Source organism: Podospora anserina, chromosome 5 (genome assembly GCF_000226545.1).
Source record: "Podospora anserina S mat+ genomic DNA chromosome 5, supercontig 10".
Taxonomy (NCBI): domain Eukaryota; kingdom Fungi; phylum Ascomycota; class Sordariomycetes; order Sordariales; family Podosporaceae; genus Podospora; species Podospora anserina.
In genome coordinates this window covers 316,879-339,583 of record NW_001914849.1, presented here as the reverse complement: position 1 = coordinate 339,583, position 22,705 = coordinate 316,879, and the positions used below count along the sequence as shown (strand labels likewise).

At 48.6% G+C, this 22,705-nt stretch overlaps 8 protein-coding genes across 8 annotated transcripts; 5 read left to right on the top strand and 3 right to left on the bottom strand.

Annotated features, from left to right (window-relative positions):
* Positions 1-58: 58 nt before the first annotated feature.
* Positions 59-454, top strand: PODANS_5_11120 (uncharacterized protein; the record flags this gene model as incomplete). The annotated part of the gene is made up of 1 exon (XM_001905637.1): positions 59-454. A coding segment is annotated over one exon (396 nt), but the record flags the coding sequence as incomplete, so codon positions are not given.
* Positions 455-764: 310 nt separating this feature from the next.
* On the bottom strand, positions 765-1,276 carry PODANS_5_11118 (uncharacterized protein; the record flags this gene model as incomplete). The annotated part of the gene is made up of 2 exons (XM_001905636.1): positions 765-811; positions 868-1,276. The coding sequence occupies 2 exons, from the start codon at positions 1,274-1,276 to the stop codon at positions 765-767; spliced, it is 456 nt and encodes a 151-aa protein (XP_001905671.1).
* A 997-nt stretch (positions 1,277-2,273) lies between these two features.
* Positions 2,274-2,865, top strand: PODANS_5_11117 (uncharacterized protein; the record flags this gene model as incomplete). Its single annotated transcript, XM_001905635.1, has 2 exons — positions 2,274-2,645; positions 2,701-2,865. The coding sequence occupies 2 exons, from the start codon at positions 2,274-2,276 to the stop codon at positions 2,863-2,865; spliced, it is 537 nt and encodes a 178-aa protein (XP_001905670.1).
* Positions 2,866-3,716: 851 nt separating this feature from the next.
* Positions 3,717-5,920, bottom strand: PODANS_5_11116 (uncharacterized protein; the record flags this gene model as incomplete). Its single annotated transcript, XM_001905634.1, has 3 exons — positions 3,717-4,418; positions 4,512-4,933; positions 5,062-5,920. The coding sequence occupies 3 exons, from the start codon at positions 5,918-5,920 to the stop codon at positions 3,717-3,719; spliced, it is 1,983 nt and encodes a 660-aa protein (XP_001905669.1).
* Positions 5,921-7,822: 1,902 nt separating this feature from the next.
* PODANS_5_11115 (uncharacterized protein) lies at positions 7,823-8,230 on the bottom strand (the record flags this gene model as incomplete). Its single annotated transcript, XM_001905633.1, has 1 exon — positions 7,823-8,230. One exon carries the CDS (start codon positions 8,228-8,230, stop codon positions 7,823-7,825), a length of 408 nt encoding a protein of 135 aa, XP_001905668.1.
* A 2,635-nt stretch (positions 8,231-10,865) lies between these two features.
* Positions 10,866-13,015, top strand: PODANS_5_11114 (uncharacterized protein; the record flags this gene model as incomplete). Its single annotated transcript, XM_001905632.1, has 4 exons — positions 10,866-11,260; positions 11,313-11,706; positions 11,768-12,235; positions 12,314-13,015. 4 exons carry the CDS (start codon positions 10,866-10,868, stop codon positions 13,013-13,015), a joined length of 1,959 nt encoding a protein of 652 aa, XP_001905667.1.
* Positions 13,016-17,090: 4,075 nt separating this feature from the next.
* On the top strand, positions 17,091-18,050 carry PODANS_5_11113 (uncharacterized protein; the record flags this gene model as incomplete). The annotated part of the gene is made up of 1 exon (XM_001905631.1): positions 17,091-18,050. The coding sequence occupies one exon, from the start codon at positions 17,091-17,093 to the stop codon at positions 18,048-18,050; it is 960 nt and encodes a 319-aa protein (XP_001905666.1).
* Positions 18,051-20,558: 2,508 nt separating this feature from the next.
* Positions 20,559-22,286, top strand: PODANS_5_11110 (uncharacterized protein; the record flags this gene model as incomplete). Its single annotated transcript, XM_001905630.1, has 2 exons — positions 20,559-21,728; positions 21,798-22,286. Coding segments are annotated over 2 exons (1,659 nt in total), but the record flags the coding sequence as incomplete, so codon positions are not given.
* Between the last annotated feature and the right edge of the window lie 419 nt (positions 22,287-22,705).

Here is a 22,705-nt window from a genome sequence, read left to right as displayed (position 1 = left end):
TACTACCGGTACCGTGGTCCGTAGTCCTCCCCCCTCCCTCCCTTCCCATCCTTATTAACACAAAAACAGGTACTTCCCCTACTACATAACCGTCGCCTCCCTCGCAGTCTTCTTCATCCTCCTCCTCCTCTACCTCATCTACCAGCGCCGCTTGCTCCCCTCCATCGTCATGATAGGAGGTTTTATTCTCTTTGTGCTGTGGTTGACGGGGTTGATAGTGATATCGGTGCAGCTGTGGGGGCCGGACGGGAGCGTGAGTTCGGAGTGCAATATCCAGGTTTTTGGGGCGAGTCCGATGCCCAAGGGGCAGACGCTGGAGACGTTGGCGTGGTTGGAGCAGAGGAGTATTTGCCAGAGCTGGCAGGCGGTTTTTGCGTTTGGGCTGGTGGGGGCGGTATTTTTGTTGTGGATTATGGTTATTGCTTATCAGGTTTTTGCGGATGATGCTGTTTGATGGTGGTGGGGAAAGGGGCGCGTTGGGGAGTTCAGCTGTATGGGATGTGGAATGAGTGATGATATCTACCTGTGTTTGGGTTTGGAAGGGAGGGATGTGTCAAAGGATGTGGATGGTGGTATGTATTGGGCATGATCACATATTGGATATCGTGGGGCTGGATTTTGGGTAATTTTTTTTTTTTTTTGCTGTTTATAAATAATTATGATGTATTATTATCACGTTTCGGTCTTGCTGAACTCTGACACAAATTCCCAAAACGCCTTGCTTCTCATCACGCATCAGTCATGTTTGGGTTGTCATGGAGATTTTAAGCAGCCACGGCGTAGTAACCGCCGGCCTGGGCCTGGGCAGGAGCTATCATCTCTGTCAGCATACACACCCCCCGTCTCATCTCATAAACAGAAACTTACCCTTCTGCTTCCCCATATACCCCGCCGCGTAAGCCGCGCCCTGGTTGACATACTTTTGCGGGATCTTATTCCCCGTCATGCCATTGGCGTACCCAGCCATCTGCTGCGCCATGACTTTGTTGGCCGCCGCCTGGGGGTTGAAGGCCTGCTGCTGCTGCTGAACGGGGACCTGGACATATTGCTGTTGCTGCTGGACAACGGGGACTTGGACGTATTGTTGCTGCTGCTGCTGCTGGGGGACTGGCTGGACATAGGTCACCTTGCCGCCCTGGATGGACTGCTGGATGGGGACGGGCTGTTGGACGGCGACGAATTGCTGTTGTTGCTTATTCTTTTTGTCCTTTTTCTTCTTGGCGTCTTTGGATTGCTTGCGCTTGAAAAGCTTGAGGAGGAGTTTGAAGAAGGCCATTTTTGGTTTTGGAAGGGGCTTTTTTTTTTGGCTGGGGTCTGGGGAGAAAAAGGGGAGATGAGATGGTCGACACGATGGCGCGTCTTATAACTTTTGGAGGGAAGGTTCAGGTGAAAGTAAAGCAATATTGAATTGGTGTCATGTCGCTGGAGAAGCGGGCTGCGCCGGCTGGTCGTGTCATCTCTACTTCATGGTGTGGGTGTGAGACTGGTGTGACGGGTGGTTTCTGGTGTTGAACCCACCCAACCGGCCACTCATGAGACCTGCGTGTCAGCCCAGTGATCGATCAAGATCTTCCTGGCAGGGGTAGCTCAGAACATGGAGATGATTCATCAGACATAGATGCTTGGTACCAGCTACAGATATGAGCGCAATCAAGAAAGCAATTGCATCTAATTCCAATCTGTCTATTGTCTCACAAGATACCTACGCCGGGATGATCACGGAGATTCGGGATGAAGCTGAACGCCAAGCCACGTGCCGTGTCGCTTCTCCGGCTCAGGTCCGGCCGGCCGGCCTTGTCGGGTACCTTCCCATCCACCCTTACCACAAAATACATGTTTAGCATAGTAGAAGTACGTAAATTAGCGCATATAATGTTACAGACTGTACCTCAAAAAATGAAAATAATAGGACTTTTGTTAACTATCTTTGAAGACCTTTGAATTATCTTTAAAGGCTTCTTAACCGTGTTTGAAAGCCTGATAATGATTTTCCAAGGTATGATTCACAATATAATGTGGGCTAACATCGGTACTTTTGTGTGGCAATCATTCCATGGTGAGGATGCCACCACAACTATGTTCCTTCTGTAGGATTCTGACTTCGACAGACAGGTACAGGTTAGCTTGGAGGTGGGCAGCTCCTCGGTGGTGGCTTTCAAGAATGAATGGGCGACGTCCTTCCCTCACGAAGTCCCTGCGATGTGGCCAATCAAGAGGCAACTGCCTGGATTTGGTTGACACAAACATCCTAAGATATTGTCGATGATGCAGCCATGGTCATTGACCAATTGATCCTGTCCTTACATAAAGGACGTTGGAGAGAGTCCACACTCTCAGTTGAACCCAACGTCTTTAGGACTCGCAAATCAAATACAATCACCATGTCTTACAATCCATCTTACCAAGGGCAACCACCAAACGACGGCATCCAGCAAAACAACCCCAATCGCAGTCACGGTAGTCCTCAATTCACAGTCACCCGTGACGAGCTTCAGCAAATCTTCTACGATATCGGTTTTCCCCCTGCCAGTATCTCCAACGCCTGGCATCCGCAAGTCAACCCGAATTACAATTCTTATGGCAACCCCCAGAGCGATCTTCAGCGTAGTGTTCCCAGCGCTTGGCATCCGCAAGTCAACCCCAATGTCGACACTTCTCTTGGAGTTGTGCCTAACAGCCAACCTCGTCCCAGTGTCACAGCCATTGCTCCTTCGAATAGAAGTACCAACCAAGTGCAACGGCAACAGCAACCCCCAACCCCAACCGCAGCCGCAGCCACGACCCCGCTACCACCATCACCGAGACCGCCAGCGCAACCGTCAGCGCAACCAGCGAGGAGCGTCGCCAAGAGCCCCACAGGAATAGAACACACTCCACCATATGGCAATCTAATCTGTCTATGCCACATACATCAGGTGCATGGAATGCGGGATGGGGTGGTGCCTTACTGCAATGTTGGGGGTTATTTGCACGGCGAATGTCTAGGACACTTGGATGAATCGCCGCCAAAACTTTGCGAAGCGTGTTGGGAGGCGGGATGTCTAAGTTGGTTAAGTCCCTAGGTTCTGAGGAGAGGGGGCGCAAGAGATAGAAATGGCTTGTCTGTCGCAGGAATACAACCGAGCGAAGTAGCGTTGACTTTCATCATTCTTGCCATTATTGAATTGACGAGCATCTTCAGCAGATCCCTTGTTTGCCTTGCTTTGGATTGAACTGTGATGTGACACTGTGCTGTTGTCTGCCAATATACCTAGGTATTCGTCGAATCTGTGGCGGACTTGAAGAGAGGCTCTGGGTGCTGGAACTGCAGGATCCGTCCAATCTTGCGGAGCATGTTTATATACCTGCATGATATTGTCTGTTTGAACCGGCATTACTACGTCTTTGTTGATGTCACTGGTGGTTGGCTAGCTGTTGGCCGGGACTGATGGAAACGGTCCGCCGACAACCGCTGCCATATGTCAGCTGCACAACCAACTTGTTTCGAATCATCCCAATGCTTTCCTCTCAGACATGCCCGTATATTGCCGCCCACATCCCTTGCGCGGTAGCTGCACCGTATCGACCCAATCTTCTGCGAATATTGACCAAAACAATTATCAACAACCCTACCATTTAACATGGATGTCTACTATAGAACATTTGGGCAGGTTTTATAACCTAGATATGTCGGTAGACTTTCTCAGACCAGCAGAAAATATGGTCAAGCGCTCCGCCTAGACGTCCAGAATACCATCCTTGTCCTTCTTCAAAGCCTCAGTAATTCTCAACAGCGCTGATCGCTGCCACTTCCCCGGGTCCTCGGCGCATTCGAACAAGAGCTCGCGGTTGAGCCTGATGTACTTTCCCTTCAGGTTCTTATGAGCCCGGTCACGTCTCGTCATGTACGACAGCAAGACTTTGTTCATGATCCGGTCGCACTTGAGTCTCTGCTTCTCATCCACCAATGTGTTTCGGATGTCGTCAAACTCGTCTTTCTCGCCGTTTTCCCGACGTTTGGCCCACTCTATTCCATAGGCTCGAGTAAAGTCGATAACAAAGGCGGCCATCCCGGCCGCGATCAGGGTTGCACACGACGTGCCTTGGACGATCAGGGGAGTCCTGTCTGCAGGGTTGGGGACGTTGAAATCCTGTCCGATGACTTGGAAGTTCCACAACTCCGGATGCGGGTCTGGTGTAAATTGAAAGTTTTTTTGAAACCCGTCGTGAGCGTGAATGCAGAAGACATTCTCTAACATTGCCGGGAAGGCGATTGGCTTCTTGGTAGGTCCTTGATCCATATTTCCAGCCGAGGCAAAGATCAAGGCTTTACCGCTCGTTTCATGGAACCTCTTACGCACCTCCTCTGAGGGCTTGTTAAGGCGGAGAGAGATACTGATGATATCGACATTACATTCGTTTATAGCCCATTCGACGGCCTAAATGCTTGAATGTTAGAGCCCATGTCTCAAATTTGCCCTGACGGTAAGGTGTAGATCACGAGATGGGGGACATGAATTGGGTGAACTCACAGCGGCAACTCTCTCAGCAGCACCCCTATCATCACTAGTGCCTTTTATAACGCGTGGTATGTAGAATTTGGACATTCCCATAGCTCTCAAGAACAGTCGGGCCATGATGGTCCCATGGCGGCTTTCAGATTTATCCACCATGGAATCACTGGGACGGCGTGACTCGTCCCCGAAATCCTCCCATCCGACAATGCCAGGGGCTCTTTTTGGAAAGGGAATGTCGCCTGTATTATCCCCAACGATGAGATCCTTGAACTCATCTAAACTAAAATCGCAACCCGTATCCAGAATTGCCACGGAGACAAGGTTATTCCATATATCGTCTAGTCTACAGCCCCCTTCCTTTGATCTTCCGTTCATGCTAGAGAGGCTCCGGGTGATAAGCCTTAATAGTTCAATGTGTTTTTCTCTATTTGTGTTGACTGTTAGAACTGCGAACTGCCAGGGTTACCTCGAAAACACAAAAAGCCGGGGATAGAAACGGCGTGAAGCATCATACATACGTTAGCTCGACGAGGCTCTCATTCCACGTCAAAGTTGAAACACTTACACCCTGTGTAGCGCTCGCCGACGACTCGCCCATAGCGGACGGCTCCCTTAAAAATTCCGAGTAGGACCGTTTTACATCGTTTTCGAACAGCCCAACCGAATCCCCTAGAAGAGAATTCTCTGCCCCTCTCCCGTTCTCGTAAAGGCCCAAACAGGTTTGGTTTTGTGCAGCCGCTTATAGCCTTGATCAGCGGAGATCTAGCCGAGAACCTCTTTTGACACTCTTCTAACAACCTTCCAGCCTGAACCACCTTGAGGTTGACGTCATTCCGGATATCCTCTGATAAATGTCTCCGTCTCTCGTTCCGATAGTCCTCGAGCGAAGCAACGTTCTGCAGGCGATCGCTAAGCAGTATTTGCATAAGAACAACACCCAGACTAAGGGCGTGGGGAAAGCGATGCATGTCGTCAAAGAAGTCGCTCGTAGTCGACGGCTGACTGTCCACGGGCGAGTCACTTTGGTTGCTCGGGAGAACCAGCCTGAGATATGGCTGGCGTAGCTGTAGTTCCGAGGAGTTCGATTTGCCGTACACCCAGATGTCTTCAACACCCCAGTCACCCCGCAGCCAGGTAGTGTTGTGAAGATCAAGCAACGAACGAACTAGCCGCAAGCAAAGAACAATTCTTTCGCGATAGTGCAGTTCGTGTTTAAGCACTTCGCTAAAAGGAAACTCGGCATCTGCTGCATGGCCGTTGACGTCCTCGTACCTGTGAACACCGCGTTCCATGCCGATCTGTCCGTCATTGTGGAGGACCATTTTATAGCGTTTGCCTTGTAGCGGTTCTAGCTGATAGGGATTGGTCCATTTTGAACGCGGGATGTGGCTTGAATAGACACCGTTAGAACAAATCCCAAACATGGAGGTTGTGGTGATGTTGATCGGCTAGACAAAAATACCTCTCACTCACCTCTTCTGTGTAATATTGACTATTGCTTTTTGTAGGTAATCGGGTCCCTTGGCGTACTTGATAGCAGGAAACCTCATAACAAAGGAGTCGGCTCCTTTTGCATCGCAACTCCATGTACCGTCCAAGCGCAGGTTGACGGACGTGGCATTTCCAAGAGTCACCCGGTTGCGTTTGTGTGGTCGTAAGTGATAATCCCTCCATATCGATGTCAGGGCAGACTCCAAATTGTTAAGCTTGTCCAGTGTCGTTTCGGATCCGCTGGGGTCCCACGTAGTAGCTCTATCTTCAGACATATGCTGGCCCAACAGCACTCGAAACAGTTCGTTACGTAGGTCTTCAAGCCCGGTACTGAAAATCTCAAGGTCCTTCGTGTTGAAGTCGGAGCGCAGAATCTCTCCATCGGTTGCGTGTTGCCAGCTTCCGCTGTGACACTCAACCCATTCAAGACATCGGTACTAGTCACACAAATGACGGGTATTGTCGGTAAGTAAACCATCAACGAATTCAGGATAAGGCACCTGGACAAAGGTCAGCTTCTGCCATCAAGTTCTCTCTGCTATTTGTAGGAGCGGCGCTGGATGTACTGAGGGTTCAATTTCCTGGACAATACGACCCAGTGGCTCTCGTGACATTATGGAATCAATAAATGGCAACGCTTTGTCTCGAGCGGCAAGATACGCATCAGATGCGAGATATGCTGTTCGCTGAGCAGATTGGTGCATCATGGTTAAATTAATACGGACGAGAGGTAAATAGCTCATAACAAGCCAGCCGAATGTTATTTGCAAATCAGTTGGAAGGAGGAGTGAGCGATGCGGGACTGCGTCCACAGCCTGGCCGGCTCGAAAGGGGTGTCTTGTTGCCTCCACGACTTTCGCTGCAGTCTCCAGCGCTATTGTTGTACCGAGCAAGACCCGTTCGTGTGTTGCCGCAGTCGACGCTTCGCATCCCATCTTCGTGTAAGACGGCTTAATTATAATGTCGATAGAGTATCTTGAGAGGAGAAAAGGGGGGTGATCTTCCTAACTATGTAGGGCACATCCCATCACCGAGCTGAATGGCGCAGTCGACGCCCCTACATAAATGGGGTTTGGGTATATCGGTTACGCACCCCCACGCGAGACGCAGCCTGCTATCACCTGGGTTAGAGCCCGGAACTTGAGCTTAAAAGATAGATCTTTCTAATTCTAAGTTGACCCAAACATCCCTCCCGCTTCTTGTTGTGTCATTTAAATTCAGCAAACTCCATCCTCAGCAGTTCAGACAGTACCTTTGTGCCTTAAAACACTTAAGCAATGGATCAGCCTATCAAAACATGGATCCTTATCAAGAGCACTGGTTACCCCTCAACAGACTTCCGTCTCCAGCTTGGTCAGGTTCTTCGCAATCCCAGACAGCCCATGCTTCCGCTTTTCGCGTCATCCGCCGAGCCGCCACCCCAGATGTCGGGGATGCAAGTTTCTGAGAAAAAGACCGAAGGTGTCATCATGGGAATAAACTCGAGCTTGGCTCGATGTTTTGGTCTTCGGGCAAACACCTCCGTTCTCCCAGCCGCGGGGGCTATTCAGGTTGCGCGTGAATGCCAACCCGCAGGGTGCGCCAAACGCAAATGCGGGGTTCCTAGCTCAAGCAACGAGGCTCCAGCAGAACCATGCCTCACTCACCAAGGCACAGAGGTCTCGGTTTTGTACCATGAGGGGGCTTGTTTTAGGGTAGGTGACTGTGTCTTTTGGGTCTGAGGTAAGTTAAGGTGCCTCCCCTAGGTACCTTTGCACTTGGCAGTCACAATAACTTGTTTGTGGGATTTTCAATTTGGTGATTTGTAGTCTGAGACAACTTGTGATGCCTACACTTTAGCTAGCTAGTTTTGAGTTGAGCCACGGATTCCCCAAGATTCTGCAAAGACCCCTTGCCTCTTGAGAGCATTCAATACTCCTCCGCCTTTCCTCTCTTATACACTTTTGCTCCTGTCTTTCCTCATCCTCCTGCTCCTTTCTTTCTCCGTCTTTGCTCTCCTTCCACTCCTCTTCCATTTGTTCTCGCTCCTCACGCTGTTCGATATTCTCCGCGGTGAGCATCTCTTTTCCTGCCCCGTCCACCTTCTCGTCTTCGCGGGCGTGTCTTGCTTCCTCGACTTTTGCGGCTTTCAATTTATCAGTATTCTCCCGTTCGATTTGATCGTGGTAGAGGGGGACGAGAGCGATGTAGAGCTCTGCCCAGTCCACTGGTGTTGATTCGGGATCGCGATCACCGCGGCTCATGGTGAGGCAGTCGGTGAATATTGGCGGGTAGATAATGGTTAGGTGGGGCTTTTGGTAGGTGAAGGATCTCGTGTGTTAGGTGATGGAAAGAAAGCCGGGATTAAATGAAGGGGTGGCTATGTTGTTTATAACGATGAAAAGAGAGGGCTGTTTCAAAGTAGTAATTGTGGATGTGGTGTTGTAGAAGTCTGCTCTTCGTTGTGTAGTGGTGATTATCTATAGAAGATTGCAACGTCGTGATTTCTGTTTTTTTCTGCTTTTAGCTGGAGTGTGTAGTGCGGCTGAGCTCTGGGTGGTTGTCTTGTGGTGATTTTGACCACCAGGCGCTGTGCTTGCTTTTGGCACGGCTGCCTCTGTTGAAACTGCTGGGGAGTGTGTACCTGGCGGCCGTTGTCCCGTTGCTCGACTGACCTGAGCCGGCTGGAGTTGACTTTGTGCTCTAGCGTTATTGTTCGCCTTGAGGTGTTGTATTTCAAGCTCTAGCCTGAGGGCTTGATCGAGTGTTTCCGGGTTGATGGGGAGAGAAAGGGGTAGTGTTGGGTCCTCTGGTGTGGGCATTCTGTCAGCGTGTCTCTGCGTGCCACACAACTGCTCTTGGTGTGGCCACTGTTAGAGTCGGTCTGTGCTTGTATGGAAGATCAGGCGAGAGTAATCATTCCATTCAAGGTCTTCGGAGGAAAGAGCTGGCGTCAAAGTGGGCTGCAGTGGTGTCATGTATCTTGTAGGGCTCTGCTACTGTAAACGGGATGGAGCAGTCAGTTAGATCATCTGGGCAAAATGGGCAAGTTTGTTAATGGTCATGCAGACTGTAGTGTTTTCTTGTCATCTACAACTCTAACATGACGCCGAAGTCACGTCTATCAATTTTCTTGCAGCTGTTGGGCTGATTCGGCCGGCGATTCCAATAGTTTGCTCCCCATACACCTCAGTTAACACGTCAGCACATGGCCCGCGCTATTGCTTTCATCTCGTTCAGCCCCTTGCTCCTCGTGCTTGGTGAAGTATTTCCCTTGTATACTTTGGTGGTGTCCATGACTGTGCTGACATGCGGTGTCACCTTAATGACCGCTTCTGTTGTTTCGTAAACAGATGTGGAAGAGCTCAATCGTTTGGGACTGCTTCCGGAGCACGTGCGATTCTTGCAGGTGGTGCTACTCCTGGAAGAGGTGCTGCAGTTGCAACTAGCCATCTTCATGTTGCTTGTTGTGTACTTGTCAATCATGGTGGTGTAGTTGTCAATGGTCGTGGATAGAAGACAAAATGTGGAGGACACTGGACTTGGCTTTACTTGACGGATATTACTGTCGTAGAAGGCCAGAGTATTGTAGGTGTACCCCAAGATCAGAAACGAATGGGTGTGGTAGTTTTAAAGGCGACGTATCCTGTGTGTTGAAGGCCACTGCATCATAGAACTCGATCATGAGATCCAGGTGATATCAGAGTTGGCCAGTCGTGGCATGCATCATCAATCACCCCTTGACGCCCAAAACCATGCCACTTTGACAGTTTTCTTCTATCCCTTCTAGCGTCAACGATTCGTCTCTTTGTAAAAAGTGCTCAGGTGTATCTTCAGCCGCACCAGCGTGAATGTACGTGTTAGAGAGTACCACACGTGGAAATCTGCTGCATCAACTTGTGGCTCATAGAAGTTTCGTCTTGCTACGATAGAGCGGGCTGTCAGCGTCACGCATCGAAGTGTGTTGGATGATGACATGAGTGCCATTGCCAAATGCGGACAACTCGGCAGAACATCCGCCACTCCAATCGAACAGTAAGAATGAGCGCTCGATCGGGCTGCCTGTGACTGTTGTCTGGCGGATAGTTGAGTGAAACATGTTGCAACACACCAAACAAGCAGTGAAGTGATCATCCATGGCACTCATCCCTAAAAAAGGGCCATTGTTCCACCACCTGCTGTTATCCGAGCTTGAATTGCATCCCCATGAGCTAATGTATTTCAGGCCATGGGGAACACGAGTGTTGTGGCTGGGCGCACGTCCCCTGAAATACCCCTGAGCCGTTGCTCGGCAACAGGTCAATTTGTTTACAAGTTCAAGGTATAGTAGCAAAACTGTGATGAAGATGAACAAGATCACTGTGAATACATCATCGGTCAGCAGAGACCATGCAATTGGCAGCCACGTCGTGGGCAAGATAACTGGTACTGCAAGTCGGTCAAACGTAGAATCTTTTGTTAACCTACCCCTTTTTAGAAGAAGAGGAGGCCTTGATGGATACTTATTACACCTCAAAAGATAGTTCAGAGGCCCATTAACTATCTTTGTAAGCCCCTTAACTATCTTGAAGGCCTTTCTCTCTTTTAAGGCTTGGTTTAGCGTTTTGCAGTGCCAGTTATTTTGTCCACATTGTGGCAGCATACTGGAGTTGTGGACCTGCATGTGAGATTTGGCTAGGAGAAGTCGGGTAACCAATCGTGAGAGCCATCTTCATGCACGTCAGCATGCTGTTGGCGAAGCTTGCATTCAGTGCGGATACGACAGTGCATACATAAGCTAGAGAATGAGGCTGAGCCCTGCTACCCCTCATCGGGCTCATTCCCAAATTTTTGATCCCCACCATTGAGTGCTGTGTGAAAGCTATCAGCCTTTGACACAGACGACATTTCAAGTTCAAAATGGAGCCTCTGTCAGCGGCGGTAACAGTACTGGAGGTTGCTGGCGCAATTACATCCGTGATAAGCGCTGCCACGGCATTCATGCGAGATATTCGAGGGGCTCGACAAGAAATCATCGCTGTCAAAAAGGAACTAACATCACTCAAAGGTGTGCTTGAGATACTCGCGGATGACTTTCACGATGCCGATAAGATCAAGCTCCCACACAGCGTGCTTGAGCGAATTGTCGATGTGGCCGCAGACTGCCAGAATGTCGTGAATCAGATTGGCGGGTTGTTGAAGGAAGGTTCGCGTGTCAGTTGGGCTCTGTCGGGAAAAGAGGAGATGGAAAGCTTGCGAGAAGATCTGGAAAGACACAAAGCCACCCTCAGTGTAACACTGGATTTGGTATCTGTGTAAGTTGTGTGTCTGTGGCCCTTGGGAAAGTGAGTAGCTGATCGTAGACAGCATCATCATCAAAGACATCAAAGACGACACAGAGCACATTCTCCAAGACACCTCGGCCATCAAAGGAAACACAGCACAGATACACACAGACATCGACCGTGTTCTGCAGGGAATTTCTCAGATTCAACTCCAGTTGAATGCGCCGGAGACAGGGCCAAGACCATCAAATTATGTTCTCGGCCGGTTTCTCGCCGACCTGAGGACCGACGCGGAGACCATCCTTGGAGATGCAGAGTATCTTGATGACAGGACAGAACAGTATCATGGGTATCTGCACAGCCAGGAAGGATATGACTTCAGATCACCCCCAGAGCCAACACCTGCCCCCATCACCTTGAGAGACACAGAAGGGAGACGTTGTTTGGTCCCATTTCGTGCTTGCAGAACCTGGCTGGTAAGTGACCCAACGCTGAGTGAGTGATGTTAACAGCTTCAGCAATGCTGATGACCTTTAGGAAATGTCGAAGGCAATAGAACAATTGTATGGCCATCTTCCTCAGAATGACCAGGTCCGGGCTGGAAATTACGAAGTCTTCGGTCCTAGTGGAGAGATAATCCTGCCAGCATTTTGGGAAAGCTTCGTTTTACCAGGTTGGGAAGTGATGCTGAAGCTACGCCAAGTCAAGATGGCCAACCAGTCCCTCAAAGCAGAAGCGACAATTGTTGATGAAACTAAACCTCAGTCAGAAGGCTCCCAAAAAGAAGGACAACTAAAAAAGGCTGGCTCAACGACAAGGCCAGACAGCGGCAAAGAAATGCTTGGAAGGGTTCTCAAACCGCGGACTGGGACTAAAGACAACAAGGAAAGTGACAAGGAGAAGGACAAAAGGAAAGAAAAACACACGGAATTCAACCGGATCCCGGTGAGAGGCTTGTTTGATCAGCGGAAGAAGGAGATTAGACATGCTTCGACCAAAGACAAGGTAAGATGAAGTCCTTGCGATCAGAAGGGAGGGATTGGGAGTGGACATATTTGTGACTGATCAAACCTGTGTCAGCAGATTGCTCCGCCAGTGAGCACAAAGGCGCAGTCTCCCAGTCAACAGGCTCAGAGTCAGCCTCGAGAAGAGGTGACAGCTGAGGCTTCCGAATTGCGCCAGAGCTACCCCCCATTGCAACCTGAAATACTGCAGCCAGTCACAGCTCCGACGCCTACTCAGGCGGTGTTTCGGCAGCTTCAGATTGCTCGCCATTCTCTGCCAACCCCCACTCTCACTCCAGCCCCAATCATTTCACCCTTCTACTACTTTCGGGCCACTCCATCGCACCCAGCTTCTACCCTCTCCGCCTTTCACCCACAAAGCTCTGCCTCCCACACAAACATTCCTCCAACCACCACTGACGAGTCACAACCATCATGGGCCACCCGCGCCCAATCTCCTGCGAGCAAATCGGCGACCTCACTTACTACGAAGAAATCGAGCGATTCCAGCGTCGAAGCGAAAGCCAACGAGACCACCTCGAGACCGAGAGACAAGAACAACGCCGGCGCGAAGAACGTGAAGAACACCGCCGCGCCCACCAGGCTCGCCAGGAACAACGTCACGCCGCCCAGCAAGCCCGCCGGGAACAACGTCGCGCCGCCAGGCAGCTGCGAGAGCAAGAAGGAGAACAAGAAGCCCAGCCGGCTCCTACCATCCGGAGGCTCCCGCCACGGCACCAAGACGTCGAAGCCCAACAGCAGCAGAGTCGAGGACAAGTGACCGCAGATTTCAACCATCATCAACACATTGCCCAACGAGGCCAGGACGAACTTTGCCAGATACTTCAGGCAAGCGCTGCACAAAATCAACAAGGACCTTCAGGCTTAGTGAGAGCTTGAGAGATGATTCCGTGCTCTCTAGCTTTGAGTTGCATTGTGCCCGTGTGAGAGCCGCAAGACGCGACTTCCAGTCACGAGAGGACACAGTTCCTGCAAAGAGGTCAGGATTGGCAGCTCGCAGAGAGGCTGTGAGAGTCGGAGAAGCCGCAAGGGACAACCAATTGAACGATGAGGTCAATATCATCGCGACTCAAACCCGCATATCCAATGATGTCCCTGATGCTCGAAGTCTTGTGCCCCCTCAGGGTCAGCAGCCCAGTACCCAATCACCGGCAACGATATCTCCCTCTCAAAACCAGACAACATCCCCAACTATACCAAACCCACCGACAGCCGACCCCGAGCCGCAATTAGAACCACGCCGCAATCGAAGCCTGATGTCCCTTGAAGAGTTGGCTTGTTTGCCTGGACCGAGATACATCCCCGGAGAACAACTCTACCCCGCCCCCGACGTAGAAGAGTCCCAACTGCCTCCGATGGACTTCTACCGCCTTCCTTCGTATTGAACCTGGGAGACAATTGTGGACGCTTGACAGGCATTGCCTGACAACGTGGAGGAACAGGTCAGAAACGCCGCCCATGAACGGGAGCACCTGCGGGTACTTCTTTAATCGTTGATTAGTGGACTTGATGGGAGGAGGGAACAATGCCGATAATGGTCTGGAGGAGGGGAGTGTTGGCTGATGTGGTGGGCAGACAAATGGTTGTGTAGAGGGGTGGACACTGGATAGTAAAGGAGGAAGTGATATCAGATGGACAAAAGCAATGATTTTAATGACTGGCTTGGTCTTTTGTGAAGTGTTGTGAAGTCGATGAGAAGGTGGAAGCAGGAATGACCTTGTGATTGATGTGCGTACAGAAGGGCACTATTTCTGGTCTTGGCATTGAAACTGGGCCCAACCCTGTAGATCTTCAGGTGCTTTTACAAAGTCAATGTCATAACCTACAATACAAACTTCCTTAAAATTCTCTGTCGTTTCAAATTAACTTATTAGTGTGTGGTCTTTCTGGCAGACATGTTGCACAAACTCGGCGGCTTGGTTCTGCTCTGTTTGTGGCCGTTCGCATTTGACACTGTTGCTGGAACGGAACATCGCGATGCACGAACAGCAGAAGCCAGCACAACCCAACTGGGGCGCGCTAGAAAGGTGTGTACATTTAAGATGTCGCTTTCTGCAGTCTAGATTTCGTTTACATTTACAGCCTAAAATGTACAAGGTAGATCGATAACCTTCCTACTGTTATTTGGGGAGTGAAACAATCACTTGAGATAACGTGCATGATAAGCGAGCGACGCAGATAAGCGAGCGACGCACTCTCCACCACAACGCGTCTCTTCAATATCTTCTACTACAATTCACCACCAATAACCATGGACGGCCCTTCAAAAGAAGCGAGACTTCTTCTTGCCCTCGAAGCTATTCAAAATAAAGAGGATCTTAGTATCCGCACTATAGCTAAGTTATATAACGTCCCAGAAGTAACCCTCCGCTATAGGCGTAATGGCCGACTAATGCGACGCGATATTCCGGCCAACTTACGTAATTTAACGGATCTAGAGGAGAAGATAATAGTTTAGTACGTCCTTAAGTTATTTACACGCATATTCTTACCTAAATTAAGTAGTATAGAAGATATAGTTAACTAATTATTATACGTACGCGACGCGCCTCTTATTAATAAACGTTAAACTTATAACTTCGTTAAACGTTAATTATAGTTCTATACGTATTTTATATATAAATATGATTATTAAAGAGCTAAATACGAGGATTTAAAGGTTATTATTAAGTAATTTATAGTTATACGGAATATTAAAGTTAAATATAGTATTATAAATAATAATATTTATATTTTCGACGAAATTAGGTTTATAATAAATATTATTTTTATAAATATAATAATTATAATTTCGGATAGCTTTAATAAAATAAAATTAATTTAATTTAATAACCGTAAATAAATAATAATAATTTAGGAAATTAATATTTTTAATTAAATTATTCTATCTTTTATTATTTTAATTATATAATATTATTTTATTAATTAATATATTAAATATAATTTATTATTTACTTAATATATTATAATTATTAATAATAATTAAATTATTAATTTAATAAATTTAAATTAAATTAAATATTTTAATTATTATATAACGTTCCGTACGAAAAGTAAATATTAATTATTAATCCTCGATAATTATAAAAATTATTATTTAATTAAATTTAAATATTATTATTAATAAAGTAATATTATTATACTTTATATACCTTTATATTTTTTTTATTTCTTTTAATTACTTAATATTAATTACTTTAAATTATTAAAATAAATATATAACCGTTAAATTAAGGATTTAATATATATATATATTAATTATATAAATAAATTTAAATTCCTTTATATTTTCCGCGAAACTTTTTTTATTTTTATAACGGAGAAAAATATATAAAATAGTTTTACGGGTATTTAGCTTTATATTATATAATTTAAAAAAAATATTTTTTAAATTAAATATAAAGCTTCGTACGTTAATACCTTTATCCTTAAAGCCGGATATAATATTACTTTAAGTATTTTAAATATTATAAAATCCTTAAAAAACTAATTTATAATTAATATTTATTAAAATTTATATTATTAACTATTAAAATAGTTCCTTAACTTCAATATTAGTTACTATAGACTAGCTTATTAAAGGTATAATAACTATAATACATTAGGTGGCCCTCCTTCAATCAAAAAACGCTTTATTCCGTAAAGCTAATAAAGTATTAAGTAAGCGCCGGAGAGCTAAAAAAACACGTGTACGGCTCGGAGGATCACTTACTGTGCAAGATACACAGGATCTACTAGACCAGAAGGCCGTAGGTGAGGAGGTAGTGGAAGAAATATAGCCGGATGGCGGTAGTACTAGGGGGGCTCGTACGAAGGTTTAGTGCTGTAGTGTGTGCGGCAAGCCTGGCCATAATTCCCGCACTTGCCAGGAGGCTGCAGAAGGGTCTGATTCAGCTGTTTCTGACGTAATTGTAGTTGGTTCTTAATGTTGTGGTCTAGCAATTGAGGATAGTTATAGTAAGGTGGTGGAGAGTGCGTCGCTCGCTTGTCTGCGTCGCTCGCTTATCATGCACGTTATACCGTGCCAGCTGTGTCAAGTCAACAAGTGGTCACTCCATTTTTGATTTGGTGCCATCACAACACTTCATTATCTAAAAAGTGCCATTGCAAGGCTGGCCAAAGGTAGACGACCCAGAGCAAGCTATTTCCCGAGAATGGCTGGGCCAACAGATTACTTCTCTCATAACATTGAGGACCTGTATAGTAGTCTGGGCACAGGCACAACAAGCGACTACCAGTCCCATGACTGAGTATCGTTGGTACAACAGCGTCTTGCTGCCTCCTCTTGAATAACAGTATTGGGTCAGAAGATGGAGGCGCGTCATATGCTTTTTGAAGGTAGACATAAGCAAACGGAAATCTTGGGCGTCAACGAAACAGAGTGCATGAGCAATTGGGCTTGTGGTCATAAAGGAGTGTTGTTATCTAGTCCTGGAACTCGTGTCGGGAAAAATGACCTATTCTTTGCCGGACGGGATGGGGTGACACAGCTGAATAAAAACTGTTTTGACTACACCGCCCTGTCAAAACAGGTGTGTACCCATAGGGGTCGCTAAGCAGCGCTGTGGGTGGTCATTGTGCACAATCCATTCACTTAACTTCAGTCACTCTTCACGGTCACTGTTTGTGCACGCGACTTTCCCCACGTACCTTTTCTCCCATAACAACAATCAACAAGTCCAGCTGCTTATATTGTGCTCGAGTCGTCCTCACCGTCAAATCAAAACATCCCAAGCCGCCTCTCCTGCAACCCAGGTGCATCAAGCAAACAGCTATATACTCCCCAGAACCTTGTCAAACATTCCCCAGAATCGACTCATTGCGACTCAGACAGGATGGAGAATATACACCAACCACCCAGCTGGTACACAACGACCCAGTACCTCAAGTTCAAGATCGACAAGCTCTCCCAAGCTGCTGAGGCCCTCATCACCCAAATCCCAACAGGATCCATTAATTGGCCTGCGGACCGACAACAAGTGCTGGCGTTGTTGAAGGAGATGACCCAGCTTGATCTCCTCTACCTCGGCCTGCAAAACATCCTCCAGGAGGAGGCAGCTTGGGAGCAAAGCCCAGAATACCAGCCGCGATGGCCGTGGCCAAGAACCCACGAGCTCCTGCAGATTAGAACCAGAGAGACATTGGCTCAGGAGGCCAACCATTTGGAGTCGCAGAAGCGACAAATCGAGGCTTGGGTCACACGACAGGAGTCGCTGGAGGGGCAGAAGCGGCGGCAAATGGACCATATCGGTCCTTTTCAGCTCGGCCCTCCGGCCCCGCGACAGGTCCAAAGAGAACCACAGCACCACCGGCTGATGCCGGATAACCCACAGCCTGCTCGTCCGGTGGCTCAACCCCAGCCAGCTCGTCGCGCGGTTCAACCCAAGCCTGCTCGGCCCGCGGCTCAACCCCAGCCTCAGCCACGCCAGCGTCTCCCCCGCTTGGCTCCCAAGCCTGTGGTCCAGCCACAACCGCCACAGGGACATCAACAAGTCCAGCCACAACTGCCTCACGGGCATCAACAAGTCCGGCAACAACAGCACCGTCAACAGCAGCCCGCTGCCCCGGTTCGCCCTGCACCACTGATGGCCTTGCAGCGCCAGGCACACCCCCAGCAGCCACCCCCCCAACAACCACAGCCTGAACAGGGAGAACGCCGCCGAGTGAGTCCCCTCACACAATTCCTCATCGACTGCGGCGCTCTTCCGGCAGATTCTCCCTTGATAAAGCCAGAGAATTCTCCCGAGATCAAGAAAGAGAGCCCTTCTCCACTGAAGCCACAGCCGCGTGACTAAGGGCAAGCAAAGATCATAGACAAGTGAAAGGAGAAAGGGCAGAGCATCTTCCTGTGTAGAATGTAAATTAGTGAAGGGGATTAGTGAAGGGGTAGTGTACCATAGGAGAGGGAAAGCAAGGACGGTAAATAAAGAAAAGAGTATGTTTATGCCACACCTGCTTACCTATACAGGGATGTCGACTTTGCTCGTGTCTACTTAGGTGTCTCAAATCCATCCGAGCAGCGACTCCCTAGTCCATTACTACGTTTAATTAGGTAGAATATACCACATACAGAAAACACTGAGGCCGGAATATATACCCATTCCAGAGTCGCAGTCCGGGGGCATAATTACGAAGGTCAGTTGATATGGTTGATGTGCCCTCCTTCAAGCGGGCTGCTCCGTTGATCCAAGGGATGAGACGGTCTCGGCTCGTCTTATGAGATGAGCTGGCAATGGAAGCCAAGCCCAGGGCCGGCTTAACTTGCCGCCTTGCCAGGTTCTGGGACAGTCTTTTGAGGCTTCTAAAGAAAAAGTGGTGATACCGACCGTGCCTGGGCGGTTGGTGGTTAATGTCGTCGTGAGGGTGCTAAATTCAACTTCGGGGTCACCAGTCACCCGGCGCACCTGGGTGAGGGTCATAGCCCGGCGCTGGTGGGTACTAGGTAGATACCTAAGTAGGTAGGTAGGCATTCACACCAAAACGTCGGCCCGGAAAACTGCCGGAAGCCCGTAAAGTGAGACAAGCCGTGATAGTTCCAAGCCAAGACGAAACCTGGGGCCGTGAGATGACTGGAGCCGAGCCGAGGGCCGTCTTGAGTTGTCTCATCTCATCAACCACCCTGAGCGGGCAGTGTGAATGACGTCTCCCATGAGCGCGTGAAGCTGGAGGTAATTTCGCGATTGAGACAGGTCACATCAAGGTCAAATTATCACTGTATGTAAGTTTAGACTGTATTTATGCCTCCTTAAAGCTTGTTTCTATGCATTAATGTCTTAAAGGTTCGTGTTGATTGAATCGCCTGCTGCCACCGTAAACTATGGACGAGCGGTGCTGGTGTGAGTGTTGGCCTGCATCGACGTATCTACCGTTGTGGGAAAGTAAGACTTGAGGTCACCGTGGTCACAGTAGAACTTCCTTTACAGGTACCCAATCATACACGGTGTCCAGACTTAATACGCCGTCATACGATCCGCCCGGCAGTCGGCCGAGCCCTATTTCCTCCCACCGGGGACCGTTTTTCTGAGCCTCACTCCCTGGTGTATAAGGGACACGACAGGTAGGGTCGCACCAACGAATATGTGCTTGACCAAGTGGACAGGTGGTCAAGTGGCCGCCCTACTAAGTATTGGATGGCGGATCATTCTTGGGTACGTTGGGCCACCGTTCAAATCCTGGGCATGTCGGTTATTGTAGTTGCGAACTCGTCTTAAACCTGGATTCATCATCTTAACGGTTATTACACTGTAATTGAGCCCGGGCAGACAACAGGAAGCCCTGCATTCAGGACGGGCATCAAACACAGCCCAGGAATCCATCGATCTTGCAGGCCCCTAGGGTTGGGAGATCATACTTGACGTAAATAATCTTCAATATAGAATTTTGAGTAAGATGACCATAGGATCCAGGCCTGGAAGCTGTGTTCTGGCACCATATTGCCCACTGTAATGCTGAAGAATAGGACCATGGCCTCATGATAGTAATGTATTGCTACCGGGGTTTCAGGCGTGTTGAGGGGTGTCAAGAGGCCACTCAGCATATACTCAGCCATCATCCCATTCGTTCCAAGTACTCTTGTGCTACCTAGTTAATTAAGCCTTAGGATTGTTTTTTGAGCGTATATTCGTTTTCTTAAGGTGTAGAGTTGATATAAGAAATTCAGGTAACCCTGGCATGAACTGGATGGGGTCGTTCTAAGAAAGGTTTGTAAACTGAACAGTTTTTAGCATGGCTGTCTAGAGACATGACAAGTGATATATCCATGAGATGAAAAGAACCAACATGACATAACAGTCGTGGGGTGCGTCTCCTGGTCTGTTTTAAGTTCAACCAATCATTTTGTGCTTGTGGTCAACCTTTAGGCAGCCACTCCCAACCCCGCACTGCAGCCTACATTTGCAGGTCTTCCCACAAACAACACCAAGCAGAAATCTTGTTCTTATTCTTGTCCACCACACCTCGCATAGCATATACAACCATGGGTCGATACCATTGTCCGCTCTGCGGATGGCAAATATATGAGTCAAGGCCAATATCCTCATCATGGAATCAAGAATTTCGCGGCCGTAAGTCACCCAACTGCGCGTACCTCATGAGGGCCCCCTCCCTAACAAACTCGTTCCAAAGTCTGCCGCTGTTCAGTCAGCAACCGAACTAACCTCACAGGTGTGGGAAAACAGAACCGTGCTGCCTCTCGTTCCTTCGTCGCCCCACTAAACCCAGCTGGGCGATACGACGACCCTGGCTACAGGATTTCAGAGCAAGACGCGGTTGGAACCCATTTTTGTGAAATCAACAACAAATCCGGATTCCCTGTTCACAATATCTGTTGGAAGCTACTCGAGGAGGCCATCTACCCCAACCCGGTGCCAATTGAAAGGTTGTTCGATGTCTTGAAGTCTTTCGTATGGCCGTCGTTGTGCGTCGATGGGCGGCTTGATTGGCGCTGGAGGGAAATCTCGCAGTCAGCAGAGTGTTCATCGAAAGACTCATTCCCTTGGGATATCACCGCCAACGCGAGCACCGCTAATGTGCCGCCATTCACATCGGATCCGTATTTCGTCGACCTCCACGAGATTCTGAGTGAGCGGTACGGAGTCTACGATGTTCCTCTTGCCCCCGATAACTTGTTATCCGGCCTAGTGTCAGGAAACGATCCCTTCCTCTCCCTCCCGGAGGAGCTTTGCTCTATTATTGCCTGCTATTTACCACTCCGTGACGCCCTCCATGCCCGTTTGGCATCGCGATCCTTTTGGCATCTTTTTGATCGTCAACAGTTTTGGCGTTCTCAATTTATGGGTTTAAATTCTGACCTTTCATGCCTGTTTGAACTTCATCGAGATCCATATCAAGGGGCCCGTGATTGGCGATTACTCTACCATCGGATTACCGACACCAGCAATGACTCGGATGAGGATGTCTGGAGCGGCCTTCGCAACAGAGGGCAAGCCTGGCAGAAGATATTGACTATTGTTGACATCCTGGGACTTTGTCCAAGTCCAAACGCCGCGTTTACGAAGAGGGGTCATTTGGCACACTTGAAGCCCCGGCCAGACTGTACTCTACGAGTCGGGGGGAGTGCCGCAGAGTCCCTAGTCGGCACGGTGGGTCCGCTGCAAGTGGGATGTTTCCGAAAATCCGTACAATCTCTTGCTATCCCCAACGAGACAGTCCGAATATCTGCGTCAACCATAGATGTGGGATCCTTTACGTACATCTCCGGCTTGACCATTGTGTCGAATTCGCAGACAGAAAGCGCTGGCCACCTGGGTCCCAAGGAAAGGGAGCGATCCGTCACCCTAAACGCTGCTGATCTACGGGGCCTCAACGTTGCGGTTGGTTTGAGAGGTATCCACGCTTTGCAGTTTGCGGATTCGGCAGGACTGACCCCTTGGCTGGGCGATCCTCGTGATGCTGCAAAAACGACGAGGCTTGGGAGTGTATCAAATATTTCATCACTGGAAGTCTGGTCCGATGTACGTGAAAGGTTCTGATAAAAGACGCGTGAAGCTAACAAGGCGTTGTAGGCATTCAGAATCGTCGAGATTGGTATCGTGAAGAAGCAAAGTTCCGAGCTCAGCGACACAGAAAATATCTCAGACTTGAGGATTTTCGGCATATGGTATCCCGATATTCCCCCTTCTCAACTCAACCTGAATGAAGAGTGCTTCTTCTCTGCGAAAGCATTTGCGGAGGGATTCAGACCACTGTTCTGGACCCATTTCGGCGGCCCAGGTGGTGTGCATCTGAAAAGCCTACTGAGAATATATTGGAATCAGCCGGCCGAAACCATCACTTTTGCTTATGAAAACAAGGGGGTTCCATTAAGCTCTCAGAGCTTCGGTCAGGCACCAGAACCTGAATCGGACGACGACTCATCGTCTTTTCAGCCTTACACTAGGTCGAGCACGTTTGTAATCAATGGACCTGGGGGAGAAAGAATTACCGCTGTCGAGACTTGCCAGAAGTACCGGAAGACTGGCAGAACATGGGAGTGTACAGAAGGAGTCCTAACTGGATTCAAGGTGAGTTAGCATGTCTGCAAACACCACACATCGTCCTGTGTGTGAAGCATAAGGGGCTAACATCACTTCAATCCCTAGGTTTTCACCAACCATGGACGATCCCACCTGTTCCGGGGGGTTGTAGACGGCTATCCGGAGGACTGGAGAGTTGAGACGAAGCGACTTGAAGTGCCTCCAGGGAGTGTAGTTACAGGGCTATACGGGTTTTCTGTTCGGAATTTGGGATATGGACTTGCAGCACTGGGGATTATCACCGAGTTGGAGGCTTGACTCCCAGCGCAATCGCTCAGAATTTCGGTCCCCAGGCCATTCAGTTCACAAGCTTATTGGAGGTCCCCATTCGTTGAACAACAAATAAGCCAAAATATATCCAAAGCAACACTAATCCCCATCTCACCAAGATTGTCCCCATCAGCAGTCCCGGCGCA